General features: G+C 34.0%; 1 protein-coding gene across 1 annotated transcript in view; it reads left to right on the top strand.

Moving 5' to 3' along the window:
* The window catches only part of PCDH11X (protocadherin 11 X-linked), a 586,654-nt gene extending 574,161 nt beyond the window's left edge, over positions 1-12,493 (top strand). The window contains exon 8 of the mRNA XM_078063863.1: positions 8,835-12,493. Within this exon, the coding sequence (XP_077919989.1) occupies positions 8,835-9,070 (236 nt within the window). The 3' untranslated portion in view covers positions 9,071-12,493. The remainder of the gene's footprint in view (positions 1-8,834) is intronic.
* The last annotated feature ends 3,003 nt before the right edge of the window (positions 12,494-15,496 follow it).

Raw genomic sequence — 15,496 nt, 5'->3', positions numbered from 1 at the left:
CTGGAGGTGTCTTTGGGTCTAAAATGAGTCTCTTGTAAGCAGCATATCAATGGGTCTTAGTTTTTTATCCATTCTGATTCATTATGTCTTTTGATTGGAGCATTTAGTCCCTTTACATTCAGAGTAATTGTTGTAAGATATGAATTTAGTGCCATTGTATTTCCTGTAAAGTTACTGTTCCTGTATATTGCCTCTGTTCCCTCCTGGTCTTTGTTACTTTTGGTCCCTCTTCCCACACAAAGGGCCCCCTTTAATATTTCTTGTAGGGCTAGTTTAGTTTTCAAAAACTCCTTTAGTTTTTGTGTGTTCTGGAAACTTTTTATCTCTCTTTCTATTCTGAATGACAGCTTTGCTGGATAAAGTATTCTTACCTGCATATATTCTCCATTTAGCACATTGAATATATCATGTCACTCCTTTCTGGCTTGCCGTATTTCTGTGGACAGGTCTGCTGTTAACCTTATGTGTCTACCCTTGTAGATTAATGACCTCTTGTCCTGAACTGCTTTCAGAATTTTACATTTATCTTTGTAAATTGCAAGTTTCACTCTACTATTTTGTGGTGTTGGGCTATTTTTGTTGATTGTGAGGAGAGTTCTCTGTGCCTCCTGGACTTGAATGCTTGTTTCCTTCTCCAGATTAGGGAAGTTCTTGGCAATAATTTCTTCAAAGACACTTTCTGCTCCTTATTCCCACTCTTCTTCTTCTGGTACTCCTATAATATGGGTATTATTTCACTTTACTGAATCACTGTGTTCCATAAGTTTACCTTCCTGATCTAATAGTTTTCTTTCTCTTTTCCTCTTCTTTTCAGCTTCATTATTTTCCATAATTTTATCTTCTATATCACTGATTGCTCTTCTGATTCATTCATCCTTGCTTTTATGGCCTCCACTTGGGACTAAATCTTGGTTCTGTCATTTTTAATTTTGGCCTAACTAGATTTTAGTTTTTTTATCTCTATAGTAAGGGATTCCCTAGTGTGTTTTGGGCTGTTTTCAAGCCCAGCTAGTATCTTTATAATCATTGTTTTAAATTCTAGTTCAGACTTTTACTTATATCCATATTTATTTAATCCCTGGCTGTGAGTACTACCCTTTGTTCTTTTTGGGGGGGTAAATTCCTCCATCTCATCAAATTGTCCATAAAAGAAAAGAAGAAAGAAAAAGAAAAAAAAAACAACAATAACAACAACAACAAAACAAAACAAAACAAAAAAACTAGATCCTGGGTGTTTTGGTCTGCTTATTAAAAGAAACTAGTTCCCAAAATAAGAAAGAAGGAAAGAAAGAAAGAAAGAAGAAAGAAAGAAAGAAAGAAAGAAAGAAAGAAAGAAAGAAAGAAAGAAAGAAAGAAGAAAGAAAGAAAGAAAGAAAGAAGAAAGAAAGAAAGAAAGAAAGAAGAAAGAAAGAAAGAAAGATTATAAATACAATGAAAGGAAACAAACAATAAGATATTTAGAGAAAGTATACATAAACATAAAAATTAAAAAAGAATAAAAGAAAATAATTAAAAGAATAAGAAAATAACTCAAAAATAATAATAAAAGGCTAAAGAATAAAAATAGAAAGAATTCTAGATATGTTTTCCCCTAGAGCTGAAGCTTTGCAGTGCTGTATGATCAGTAAGCTTAGTACGAGTGAGTTGTTTGTGCTGATCTTCTGTGGGAGGGGCCTGTTGGGCTGATTCTCAGGTGGACTTACCCTGGTGGAAATAGCCTCCAGTGTACAGGGAGGCAGGGCTTGGTGTAAGTGGCTCTAGACTCCACTAGGTGGTGCTGTTTTGTTCCCTGAATGCTTCCAGCATTAATGGGTGGGTTGAATATGGCAGTGCCCTGCTCCCTAGCCCTGGAGCTGAAAATTCATGCCCCCCTCACCCTTCATGAGTCTTCACAGAAGAGCAATCAATCACTGTTGTCTCCCCAGTTTCTGTCAGAACTCTGTTCACCCTGCTTGTATCTGAACTTTTCTTATCTCAGGCACGTGACTGAGTTTCAAAACTCCAAATATTAGGGACTCTTGCAACACAGACACATGCTCTTCCTCCCAGAAAGAGTCTCACCAAGCTTCTGTCTTTTGCTGGACCTGTCCCAGGAAAGCGGTTGCACAACTATGTAGTAGTTCAGTTTATGGCAACGCAGAACAGAACATTGGCACCTAAACTCGCTGTTCTTAGCCAGCTTCCATGCTCTTGTGACTGGGAACCATGCTGCACCTAGGGGCCACCCTTTCTTCTTGTGACCCAGGGGATCCTCAGATAATGCTCTCTGTCACACCTGGGATTCTGCCCCACTTTGCCACCTGAGCACCTTTAAGCCAGGTGTATCTTCCACTGTAGCAGACTTACAGAGGAAGACCCTTAAGGCCAACTGGAGATTTCTCAATGGAAACTTGGAAAGTCAGAAGGGAATGGCATGACATATTCAAAGTGTTGAATGGGAAAATTCTGCACCCACGAGTACTCTATCCAGCAAGGCTATCATTCAGAATAGAAGGAGAGGTAAAGTGTTTCCCTGAGAAAGAATAAAGGAGTTTCATTGTCATTAAACCATCCCTGTAAGAAATAATAAAGGGGTCTCTTTGAGTGGAACAGAAAGGCCAAAGGTGACAAAGAAAAGGTCAGAGAAAATCACTGGAAACAATGACAAAACAAGTAGTAAAATAGCAATAAATACATATCTATCTATAATTAATGTGAATGTAAATGGACTAAATGATACAATCAAAAGACATAGGGTGTCAGAATGGGAAAAACAAACAAACAAACAAAAAAGCCCCACAAGACTCATCTATATGTTGTCTACCAGAGACTAATTTTAGACCTAAAGACACATGCAGAATAAAAGTTGGGGGTTGGAGAAGCATTTATCTTGCCAATGGACATCAAAAGTAAGCCTGAGTAGCAATAATTATATTGAACAAACTTGACTTTAGAACAAAGAGTGTAACAAGAGACAAAGAGGGCACTATATAATCATAAAGGAGAGAATCCAACAAGTAGATATAACAATTGTAAAATTTATGCACCAAACATGGGAGCATTAAAATATATATAATAATTAATAACAAACATAAAGGAACTCATTGGTAATAATACAATAATAGTAAGGAACTTCAACACTCCACTCTCATCAATGGATTGATCATTTAAACAGAATATAAACAAGGAAGCAATGGCTTTGAATGCCACACTGGGCCAGAATGACTTAACAAATATCTTCAGAATATTCCATCCTAAAACAGCAGAATACGTATTCTTTTCATGTGCACATGTGATATTCTCCAGGACAGATCACATGTTAGATCGCATATCAGGCTGGAACAAACACAAAAAGATTGAAATCATACCATACAATATTTCTGAGTCCAGTGCTTTGAAACTAGAATTCAACCACAAGAAAAAATCTGGAAGAACAACAAATATATGGAGTGTAAACAACATGCTATTAAACAATGACTGGGTCAACCAGAAAATCAATGGAAAAATTTAAAAAAATACATGGAGACAAATGAAAACTAAACATAATGTTCAAAATCCTTTGGTATGCAGCAAAATTTGTCCTAAGAGGGAATTACATAGAAATACAAGCCTACCTCAGGAAGCAAGAAAAATCTGTAATAAACAATCTAACCTTACACCTAAAGGAGCTAGAAAATGTACAACAAATGAAGCCTAAAGTGACAGAAGGAAGGAAATAAATAAAAATTAGAGCATAAATAAATGACATAGAAACTAAAAAGACAAAACAAAACAATACAACACATCAATGAAACCAGGAGCTTGTTCTTTGAGAAACATAATAAAATTTATAAACCTCTATCTAGACATATCAAAAAGAAAAAAATAAAGGACCCAAATAATAAAATCATAAATGAGAATGGAGAAATAACAACCAATACCACAGAAATACAAGTAATTGTAAGAGAATATTATGAAAAACCATATGCCAACAAATTGGACAACCTAGAAGTAATGGATAAATTCCTAGAAACATAAACTACAAAAACTGAAACAGGAAAAAATAGAAAACTTGAACAGACCAGTAACCAGCAAAGAAATTGAATCAGTAATCAAAAAATCTCCCAACAAACAAATGTTCAGGGCCAGATGGCTTCACAGGAGAATTCTACCAAACATTTAAAGAAAAGTTAATACCTATTCATTTCAACTATTCAAAAAAAATGGAAAAGGAGAGAAATTTTCCAAATTCATTCTATGAGGCCAGCATTACCCAAAACCAGATAAAGTCCCCTTAAAAAGGAACTAGAGGCCATGATCCCTGATGAACATGGATGCAAATATTCTCAATAAAATACTAGCAAACTAAATCCAAACCTACAATGAAAAAATCATTCACATGATCAAGGTGAGATTTATTCCTAGGTTACAAGTTGATTCAATATTCAAACTCAATCAACATGATATACTACATTAATAAAAGAAAGGAGAAGAACCATATGATCATTTCAATAGATGCAGAAAGTAGGTTTAGAGGAAATATACCTCAACATAATAAAGGTCATATATGAAAACCCCATAGCTAATATCATCCTCAATGTGGAAAAACTGAGAGCTTTTCCTCTATGGTCAGGAAAAAGACAGGGATATCCACTCCTTTTTTTTTTTTTTTTTAAGATTTTATTTATTTATTTGACAGAGAAAGACAGCGAGAGAGGGAACACAAGCAGGGGGAGTGGGAGAGGGAGAAGCAGGCTTCCTGCTGAGCAGAGAGCCCGATGTGGGGCTCGATCCCAGGACCCTGGGATCATGACCTGAGCCGAAGGCAGATGCTTAACGACTGAGCCACCCAGGTGCCCCGGGATATCCACTCTTACCAGTGCTAACATAATACTGGAAGTCCTAGCCTCAGCATTCAGACAACACAAGAAATAAAAGTCATCCAGATCAGCAAGGAAAAAATCAAACTTTCAGTATTTGCACATGACATGCTGTATATAGTAAACACCAAAGACTCCACCAAAAAACTGTTAGATTGATAAAGGAATTCAGTAAAGTAACAGGATACAAAATCAACATACAGAAATCTGGTGTATTTCTATAAACCAATAATGAAGCATCAGAAAGAGAAATTAAGTAATCAATCCCATTTACAATTGCACCAAAAACCATAAGATATCTAGGAATAAACCTAAGAAAAGAGGTGAAAGATCTGCACTTTGGAAACTATAAAACATTGATGAAAGAAATTGAAGATGACACAAAGAAATGGAAAAAAAAAAATCCCATGCTCATGAATTGGAAGAAAAAATATTGTTGAAATGTCTTTACTACTCAAAGCAATCTGCATATTTAATGCAATTCCTATCAAAATACCAACAGCATTTTTCACATAGCTAGAACAACCTATCCTGAAATTTGTGTGGAACCACAAAATACCCTGAATACCTAAAGAAACCTTGAAAAAGAAAGAACAAAGCTGGAGGCATCCCAATTTCACATTTTAAGTTATATTCCAATGTTGTAGTAATCAAAACAGTACTGGCACAAAAATAGACACATAGATCAGTGGAACAGAAGATAAATCTCAGAAATGAACCCACAATTGTAAGGTCAACTGATCTTCAAAGCAGGAAAGAATATCCAAGGGGAAAAAGACAGTCTCTTCAACAAAAGGTGTTGGGAAAACTGGTTAGCTACATGCAAAACAATGAAACTGTACCACTTTTTTACACCATACACAATAGTAAATGCAAAATGGATTAAAGAACTAAATGTGAGACCTGAAACCATAATACTCTAGAGGAGAAAAGAGGCAGTAACCTCTTTGACATCAGCTGTAGCAGCTTCTTTCTAGATATGTCTCTTGAGACAAGGGAAACAAAAGCAAAAATAAACTATTGGGATTTAATCATGATAAAAAGCTTCTGCTCAGTGAAAGAAACAATCAAAACTAAAAGACAACCTACAGAATGGGAGAAGACGGTTGCAAATGACATATCTGATAAAGGGTAGGTAACCAAAATATGTAAAAACCTTAAAACTCAACACCCCAAGATCAGATAATCTAATTAAAAAATTGGCAGAAGACACGAGTATACATTTTTCCTAAGAAGATAAAAAGATGGCTAACAGACACATGAGATGTTAAACATCACTGATCATCAGGAAAATGCAAATCAAAACTACAAGGTGATATCACCTCACACCTGTTAGAGTGGCTAAAATCAACAATACAAGAAATAACAGGTGTTGGGTGAGGATGTGGAGATTGGGGAATACTGTTACACCTTTGATGGGAATAGAAACTGGTACAGCCATTGTGGAAAACAGTATGGAGGTTCCTCAACAAGTTAAAAATTGAATTATCTCATGATCCAGCAATTGCAATACTAAGTAATTACGCAAAGAACTCAAAAATACTAATTTAAAGGTACATATGCATGCCAGTGTTTATAACAGCATTACCTGCAATAGCCAAATTATGGAAACAGCCCAAATGTCCATGGACTGATGAATGGATAAAGAAGAGGTGGTATATATATGCAATGAAACATTACTCAGCCATTAAACAGAATGAAATATTGCCTTTTATAATGACATGGATTGAACTATAGAGTCTTACGCTAAGTGAAATAAGTCAGGCAGAGTAAGACAAATACTATATGATTTCACTCATGTGGAATTTAAGAAAAAGAAGCAAAGGGAAAGAAAGAGAGAGACAGGCAAACCAAGAAACAGACTCTTAATTGTAGATTACAAACTGATGGTTACCAGAAGGGAGGTGGGTGAGGTGTGGGCTACATAAGCAATGGGAATTAAAGAGTGCACTTGTGATGTGCACCAGTTGTTGTATGAAAGTGTTGAAATTAACATTACATTGTATGTTAACTAACTGGAATTTAAATAAAAACTTAAAAAAAAGAATGCCCATAAATCATAGCTTCTTTCTGTGAAAATGATTTTGTATCAATATCCTAATCATATATAGGCAAATATTATTGAAACTCTGTCTTATTTTGTTGCAAAATTTAAGGCTGCCAGATGAGTTTTTCTGATGACCAGGACTTTAAATTTTGTTTTAATGTATAGTTACGTGTGTTCAAATATGTCCCTGCTTGCTTTTATTATTGAATATCACCCAAAATACATAAAACTCTATCTTCCCAACTACTTCTCAAATATAATTGTGCAAAAAATATAGGGTATTTAAAAGATCAATATGATAGTTTCAATTTTTAAGTGTCCTATAAATAAATACAAGTAAGTGATTATCTAATGGAGTAAATTCATCTATTGATTCTGTTATTTCATGCTATATTCTTTGGTTTTAAATGTGATGGGATAGGGCGCCTGGGTGGCTCAGTTGGTTAAGCGACTGCCTTCGGCTCAGGTCATGATCCTGGAGTCCCTGGATCGAGTCCTGCATCGGGCTCCCTGCTTGGCGGGGAGTCTGCTTCTCCCTCTGACCCTCCTCCCTCTCATGTGCTCTCTCTCATTCTCTTTCTCTCAAATAAATAAATAAAATCTTAAAAAAAAATGTGATGGGATAATGACAGTACCTGGATTCTCTATCCTGTTGAGGATATGTAGGAAGTTGTATTTCTATTTTTAATTTTTAGGATTGTTATTTCTTCTTAGAGAATTGACCTTTTTCTCATGATGTAATTGCCTTCATTGTACTTGATAACATTCCTCACTCTAAAGTCAAGTTTTATATTTATATAGCTACTGTACCTTTATTTTGCTAGTCATTCTGTGGTATGCTTATTGATATTTCATACCTATTGGCATTTGAAAACTTTACAGAAACCTTATAAAAGAGTTTTAGAAAGTATTATGGTTTAAAGCTAAGTACTTTAGATCTGTAATTTATCATGATTTCAGAAAATGAGGAATACAGAAATCAGTTATCTTTGAGATGATTATAGCTATATTTCATTCTTGAAACTAAAAGTTATGTCTTAGAGTTAAATAAACTATGTTTCCAAATTAACCTAATTTATTCTTAAGTTTATTCTCATGTTAATTAATTATATTTTTAACCAAATGTTTAGCTGTAATGGGTGAGTTCATTACATATTTCTATGACTGGTTTTCTCATTCATTTTACTTTTATGTCCTCTCTTCGTGTTAGTTAGGAACCACATTTCAACTGACTTGTATGTATAGGTCAATGACCTTAGATTCTATTTATAGTCAAACACAATGAAAAATACCTACATTTGAGAAACTAGTTCAAAGTATTCTAATTATAAAAATGAGACACCATCCAGCCACTCCTGGTTATTTATGTTTCCCTAGGAATTATCTCTTGACAAACCAAGTGCCAGTTGTGAAAATACTGAAAGTCTTTGATGTATTTATATATAATTTGCTATTCCTATAACAATATGATTTGCTTTAAGTAGCTAATAAAAATATTCCTTGGATAGACATTGGGGAGGGTATGTGCTATGGTGAGCACTGTGAATTGTGTAAGACTGATGAATCACAGACCTGTACCTCTGAAACAAATAATACATTATATATATTATTATATAATAATACATTATATGTAAAAAAAAAAAAAGAAGATAGCAGGAAGGGAAAAATGAAGGGGGGAAATCAGAGGGGGAGACAAACCATGAGAGACTATGGACTCTGAGAAACAAATTGAGGGTTCTAGAGGGGAGGGGGCTGGGGGGGATGGGTTAGCCTGGTGATGGGTCTTAAAGAGGGCACGTATTGAATGGAGCACGCAAACAATGAATCATGGAACACGACATCAAAAACAAATGATGTAATGTATGGTGATTAACATAACATAATAAAATAAAATTTAAAAAATATTCCTTGGAAATATAAATTTTATTATTTGTTTTCCATCCCAACAGCTACAGAAATAACTATTCAACCAACTGTGGAAGAGGCCTCTGACAACTGCACTCAAGAATGTCTCATCTTGGGCCGTTCTGATACCTGCTGGATGCCAGCTTCTCTGACTCATTCCAGCCCTTCACAGGCAGAAGCCTCTGCTCTATGCCACAGCCCATCCCTGTCAAAGGCCTCTGCTTGCTGCTGTAGCCCTCCAGGGATGCAGACCATTGCTCTCTGCTCAGCCCTCCAGTGACTCAGGCTATTACACTGTACCACAGCGCTCTACCAGCCCAGTCCTCAGTCCTCCAATACAGGCCACCCCTGGCACAGGCTGCTACAATCCATCTCAGCCTTCCTTTGCTACAGGCTGCTGCCTTCCATCACAGCCCTACAAAGCCACCAATGGCTTTGCAGCAAAATTGGGGGCAAGGTGCTGGACCTGATAGACTACTTTCTATTGATCAGGGAGTGCAAGGTAGTATAAGATCTCAGTTTTAAACAATGTCTGAAGGACTTTATCCTAGTGATTAGTCAAGTAAAGCCATTCCCTTGACAACATTCACTCCAGGCCAACAGGCTAGACCCTCTAGGGATGATTCCCCATTATGAAAGAATATCCCTTATAAAGCTAAAATGGCTACTTCACATTTTCCAATAGGATGTATATAATAAAAGTTTAAGATCCAATTTCAATGAATAGTTCAAATTGTTAGGTTTGTAAATAGCTATGTAAATAGAAACAGATACCAGAATAAATTCTAGAGTTAGTCAAAAGTTAAAAATAAAATTTATAATTTTCTTAATTCAGAATGTGTATGAAAAATAAATTAAAAACTTCACACCCCCTTGTACAGAAAGGCTTATCATGACAGATATTAACATGTAGTGTATATTATTTCTGATGCACTGTATTTTTTATTTTTATCATGTAAAATATTATTGACTTTGTTCCATTTTTATTTTTGTGGACTAAGTACACAGCAAGTAGAAAAATAGAAAATATCTGATTTTCCAAGAGTACCCTTAGTTTATCTAAACTTTTATTCAGATAACATTAGAAGGTATTAGTATGGTAGAATTTTTGTCTTTTTGTTTGATATTTGTTTATTTGTCTCCAGTGTTTTGTTATTAGTGTTTTTATAAAAATGCATATTAGGGAGTGTAAATATTTCTTAGATTTTTTTTCTCTGTTTTTTTATGTTTTCTACTTTTATTTCAGAAAATATGTGCATTTTGGTAAAATGTATATACATTTTTAGTAAAGAACATATATGAACTGTACACATTTATGTCTATAACCTATTTCTCTACTCTTTAGTAGAGTTCGAGACAGTGAAGTGCAATAACTGTGCCTGAAACGGCAACAATTCACTAAAAAGGACCTCTTTTTAAACTTACTTTTGTAGTTTATGGTAAAATGAATCTAACCACATTATATTTGCCATTTTAAGCCTATCTTCCATTATTAATTGGATCATTATCTTCTGGAGTTTGTATATAACAACTAGAAAGTCACAAGGAATGTAGATGCATTTAATGCATGATTCTTTTACAGCTATGACATAAACTGCTATGTTTTTAGAGAATATCAGGAAGATTTAAATGTTGATTTGACAGGGGCCTAGGCTGATACAGAAATATGTTCAGTAAAAAAATAAACAAATAAATAATAACTGTAGATAAAACTATATACTAAACCTGTAAAACTAAGGGATTTTTTTTCATTCTAGCTCAACTTACTGAAGAAACAAGACGGAAGTTAGGAAAGAACTTTTCAAGGGATGTAATTATAAATCTACATCAAATGTGTTACAATATAGATTTTTCAGGAGATGTGCAGAGGGAAAAATGAGGTTCATGACTGCTTCTTGGAGTGGATAAGAAATACCTCAATAACACACTCAAAAAAAGAAAACTCAACAAAAATCTCATATATGAAACAAAGTATGTCCTTCTAAACAAAGAATACAGTAGTACTCTTAGGGAACATTGGTTTACTTCTATTGTTTGTACTCTATTTTCTTTTTGTCTTCTTACTTGGCCATAATCTTCTATGTGCATATTTCATCAATGTACAGAAACACCACCAGTTTAATTTTCTTCCATAACAAAATCAAGAAAATGTTTCATTTCAGTATTACAGTAAACCAAGAAACCATTAATGTTTCAATTGGGGGAGTGAATGTTTCTTGTTGGTTAAATTAGATGTAGAATTTGTAATGTGTAACTTGAAGATATTTAATTTATGATTAAGCTGTGTGTAAATGTTGTAAACTGTAGTAAATGTATAATTTTATTGGTGAAGATTTCCAATGAATGTTGAGAACACTTCTTTTCATTTGCCCACCAGGTTATGTAGTGTTTTGAGAATATATTTTTCCCATTGTGATGCTCTTTAAATCATCCTTGATTTGGTGTGTAGAATAACTTCTTAACTTTTAACTAGAGTTTAATTAGTGAAATTTCAAATTGATTATTATTATAGATTTTTTCTCCTTTATGTTTGTTAATGTTCAAAGGAATTTGGAACATATTATATTCCAGGTGCGTGTGAGTCCTGAAGGACTGGTGATTTTTGAAACTTTATTGAAATAAGACTGTGTATTTGTATTGATATTGTTGTTGCTATTGATGATGGCAATTTTAAACTTGAGGAAGATAAAGAAATCCAGAATCGCAAAATCAGAGCTTCCAGTAGATTTTAGAATGTTTTTTCTCTAAAAACTTGCAAAGATAATATGAACGAAAATTATGTCTTCTATTGTGGTTATTTCCACATTTTTTTCTTTCCATTTCTTTGGGAAGATCTACCAACACATACATAAATAAATAAATAAATAAATAAATAAATAAATAAATAAATAAAAGGAGACAGTAAAAGATCATTAAATAACATGTCAAGAGTATGAATGGTTATTATCCATGTTAATGAAAATCAGAAGAATAAAAGCTAGATGTTTGTGAATATTTTCATATAGTGTGATTTATTGAGTTATAAAGGGTGGCTCTTAAATTCTAATATCTAAAAATTTTTGAAGTTTTGGTACCTTTCCTAGAAATATAGGAATGAGCAAATACGCTTTTATTGTCTTTCTAACCCTGATTATATAGTCTGGTTTAGATTGTGTTTAGAATATTAAATGACTGGGCACCCTCTTCTGGGTTTGTACCAGAGAGGTTTCAAATGGAAGCAGGTTAGAGTAGCAAAAGAGGCAGAGGGATGTGAGCCCAGATATTTTTTCCTATGCATTATCTTTCTAAGCTTCTTCTGGGTCTGTCCTTGGCAACCTGTAACTTCAAGGCTTCAGATCTGATGAGATCTTTCTTACCACATTGCAAATTCTTTCTTTGAATAGACAGAGCTACAGGTTGACAAAGTTCACGGGTGGCTCTTTTGATGTGCAAAATGTTTAGTCTCAGAACCACAAAAAATCTTATTTTACCATCAATCAAAAACATTTCCCTTGAAAAAAGAAAGATATGATTTAGTTTGAAATTAGGGTTTCAAATTGAATGACAAGTATGATGATAATATGTTCAGCCAGATTGGTTATTCTATTTTGTGGCCATATTCAATTATATGTGATTATTAATTTACTAGCTATAGAGTTAATATACTACATTTGTAAGTATGTATTGAAGCACTATGTATCTTATATGCTAAGTGCATACACATTTCTTCTTGAGCGTTATCAAGTTTCAGCTAATACAGTGCCAGTATTTTAAAAACAAACATATATTATACAAACTGTGTAATAAATTTAGAGACTACATTTTGTGTGTCTAATTTAGTTATTTAATATTTTTTGTTAATGTAAATTGGTTAGAAAACGTGGTTGTTAAATGACTAGTGCTAGTGTGAACTGGTAACCATAATGAAGAGCCTCTGCTTTCCCGAACTAATATTTGTCACACACTTTCATTAAAATGAGAAAATAATATAATTAAAAGAATAAAAAAATTGTATAGTCCTTAAAATGTATCATGTCACAGGCCAAAAAAAATCCTTTCATTCAGGGTGCCTGGGTGGCTCAGTCTGTTGAGCATCCAACTCTTGGTTTCAGCTCAGGTCATGAGATTGAGCCCCACCTCTCTCTGTCTCTCAAATAAATAAATAAAATCTTTTAAAAAATCCTTTCCTTCACTGAAAAATTAAGTACATTTTATCCGCATGTATATTTCAACATTAGTTTTTTTATATTAAGACTGAATGTTCATATATCTCTTAATATACATTATAAACATCTATTAGGTTATATTCTTTTTTTACACTCTTCTGATTTACATTTTACACTTTTTACATATACATTTTCCAGTATGGTTATCATTTTTTCATCTTTCTTCTTTTATATTTGTTCCAAACCCAATTTATAGTTATGTTTGGATAAACCTATGTTTAGACAAACTTTTTTTTAAAGTTAATGAGATGGTTTATTTTTTAATTTTGCATTTATTTTTTATTAGTTTCAGAAGCAGAATTTAGTGATTCATCAGTTGCATATAACACCCAGTGCTCAGTACATCAAGTGCCTTCCTTAGTGCCTATCACCCAATTATTCCTTCCCTCCAAACCCTTCCCCTCCAACAACCCTCAGTTTGTTTCTTAGAGTTAAGAGTCTCTTATGGTTTGCCTCCCTCTTTGTTTTTATCTTATTTTATTTTTCCTTTCCTTCCCCTATGTGCACCTGTTTTGTTTATTAAATTCCACATATGAGTGAAATCATATTGTATTTGGCTTTCTCTGACTGACTTATTTCACTTAGCATAATACACTCTAGTTCCATCCATGTCATTGCAAATGGCAAGATTTCATTCTTTTTGATGGCTGAGTAATATATATCTAGATCTAGATATATATCACATCTTCTTTATCCATTCATTGGTAGATGGAACATCTGGGCTCTTTTCATATTTTGGCTATTGTGGACATTGTTGCTATAAATATTGGGGTGCATATGCCCCTTCAAATCACTATGTTTGTATTCTTTGAATAAATACTTAGTAGTGCAATTGCTGTGTCATAGGGTAGCTCTATTTTTAACTTTTTGAGGAAACTCCATACTGTTTTCCAGAGTGGCTGAACTAGTTTGCATTCCCACCAGTAGTGTAAGAGGGTTCCCCTTTCTCCACATCCTAGATAAACTTTTTATCACAATCATTAGACTCTATTTTGGCTATTTCCAACTGGCACGATTGCCCTGGAAAACATGGAAACAAGAGAAGCTGAACTATATTTGGGCAGGAACTTTTTACATTATGTATCAATTACATACCAGAGAAATTTTATGCAGAGGCCTTAAAATAGTTATTCATAGTAGCTTTTTTAGATGAACGATTCATGTGCTTTTTGTAAATGTGATCTTTAAAATCAGTGTAAATTGATAATAGCAAGAGTAGTTGTGAAAAGCCTGCTCAGAAAAATGCTTGTGCACAAATGGAAAAAAAAAAAAAAATGAAGTCAACTGTTTAGCAATTGTATGTGATACTTACAGAATAAAATGTGTGAAATTTATGCTTCCCCTACTTAAAATACTTAGAATTTTATGAAATATGTATTTATCTTTGTATTTTGGGAAGATTCCTCCTCTGTGACATCATACATAATCTGAAAGTGAATAGTATCCTAAAGCATCTTTAGCTCTGCTTTGGAAGTGAGAAGACTGGATATTGTATGGCCCAGGATGATAGTATGCAGTCCAGCAGCAAATGTGTATTAATTGTTCTGTTTCAGGTTCTGTATTGCATGTTTTCTTAGTCATTGATTAGGTGTTAATACAATTATGAGAAATAGAGATGGATTTTTATTGTGTGTATTTGTTAATTCAAAATTCCTTTGTTTTAACTTCATTCTTTTTTTTTTTTTATTTACATAAAGTAAAATACACTTTTTGGTGGAATATTTCTATGAATTAGCTTACTTTTTTTTTACTCTGATACTCCCTTCAATAAAATTCTTTGAATTAAACATCATTTTATTCACTTTTTAGAGTTAGTGATCAATATTATAGTATTTTAGAACATTTATTATGCATCTTCCAAGATAAACAAGAGATATTTATTTACTCCTGAATAGGCTTATTGTCTCATTTAATGCAAAAAAATACCTAAGGATTTCTCTGTACAAGCCTTGAGCATGTAAATGAAATATATTTCTCGAGAAAGTTAATATTTGTGTAATAATATAACTTCACTCCTGGGGCCATTTGGTGGCTCAGTTGATTAAGTGTCTGCCTTCAGCCCAGGTCATGATCCCAGAGTCCTGGGATAGAGCCACACATCAGGCTCCCTGCTCAGTGGGAAGCCTGCTTCTCCCTCTCCCTCTGCTCCTCCTCCCTGTTCATTCTCTCTCTCTCTCAAATAAATAACAAAATCTTTAAAAAAATAACTTCACAGGGTGCCTGGGTGGCTCAGTCCTTAAGCATCTGCCTTCAGCTCAGGTCATGATCCCAGGGTCCTAGGATCGAGCCCCACATTGGGCTGCCTGCTTGGCTGGAAGCTTGCTTCTCCCTTTCCCACACCCCCTGCTTGTATTCTTGCTCTCACTATCTCTCTCTCTGTCAAATAAATAAATAAAATCTTTAAAAAAATACTCACTCTTGGCTTCACTTTTACTTGGGCTAAATGGAGAAAATCCTAGTACACTGAAACTTCTCAAGCTGCACAGGATCAGTAAATATTC

This window comes from Halichoerus grypus, chromosome X (assembly GCF_964656455.1).
Source record: "Halichoerus grypus chromosome X, mHalGry1.hap1.1, whole genome shotgun sequence".
Classification (NCBI taxonomy): domain Eukaryota; kingdom Metazoa; phylum Chordata; class Mammalia; order Carnivora; family Phocidae; genus Halichoerus; species Halichoerus grypus.
Note: the sequence above shows the minus strand (reverse complement) of the source record. Positions and strands in the feature narration are given on the sequence as shown.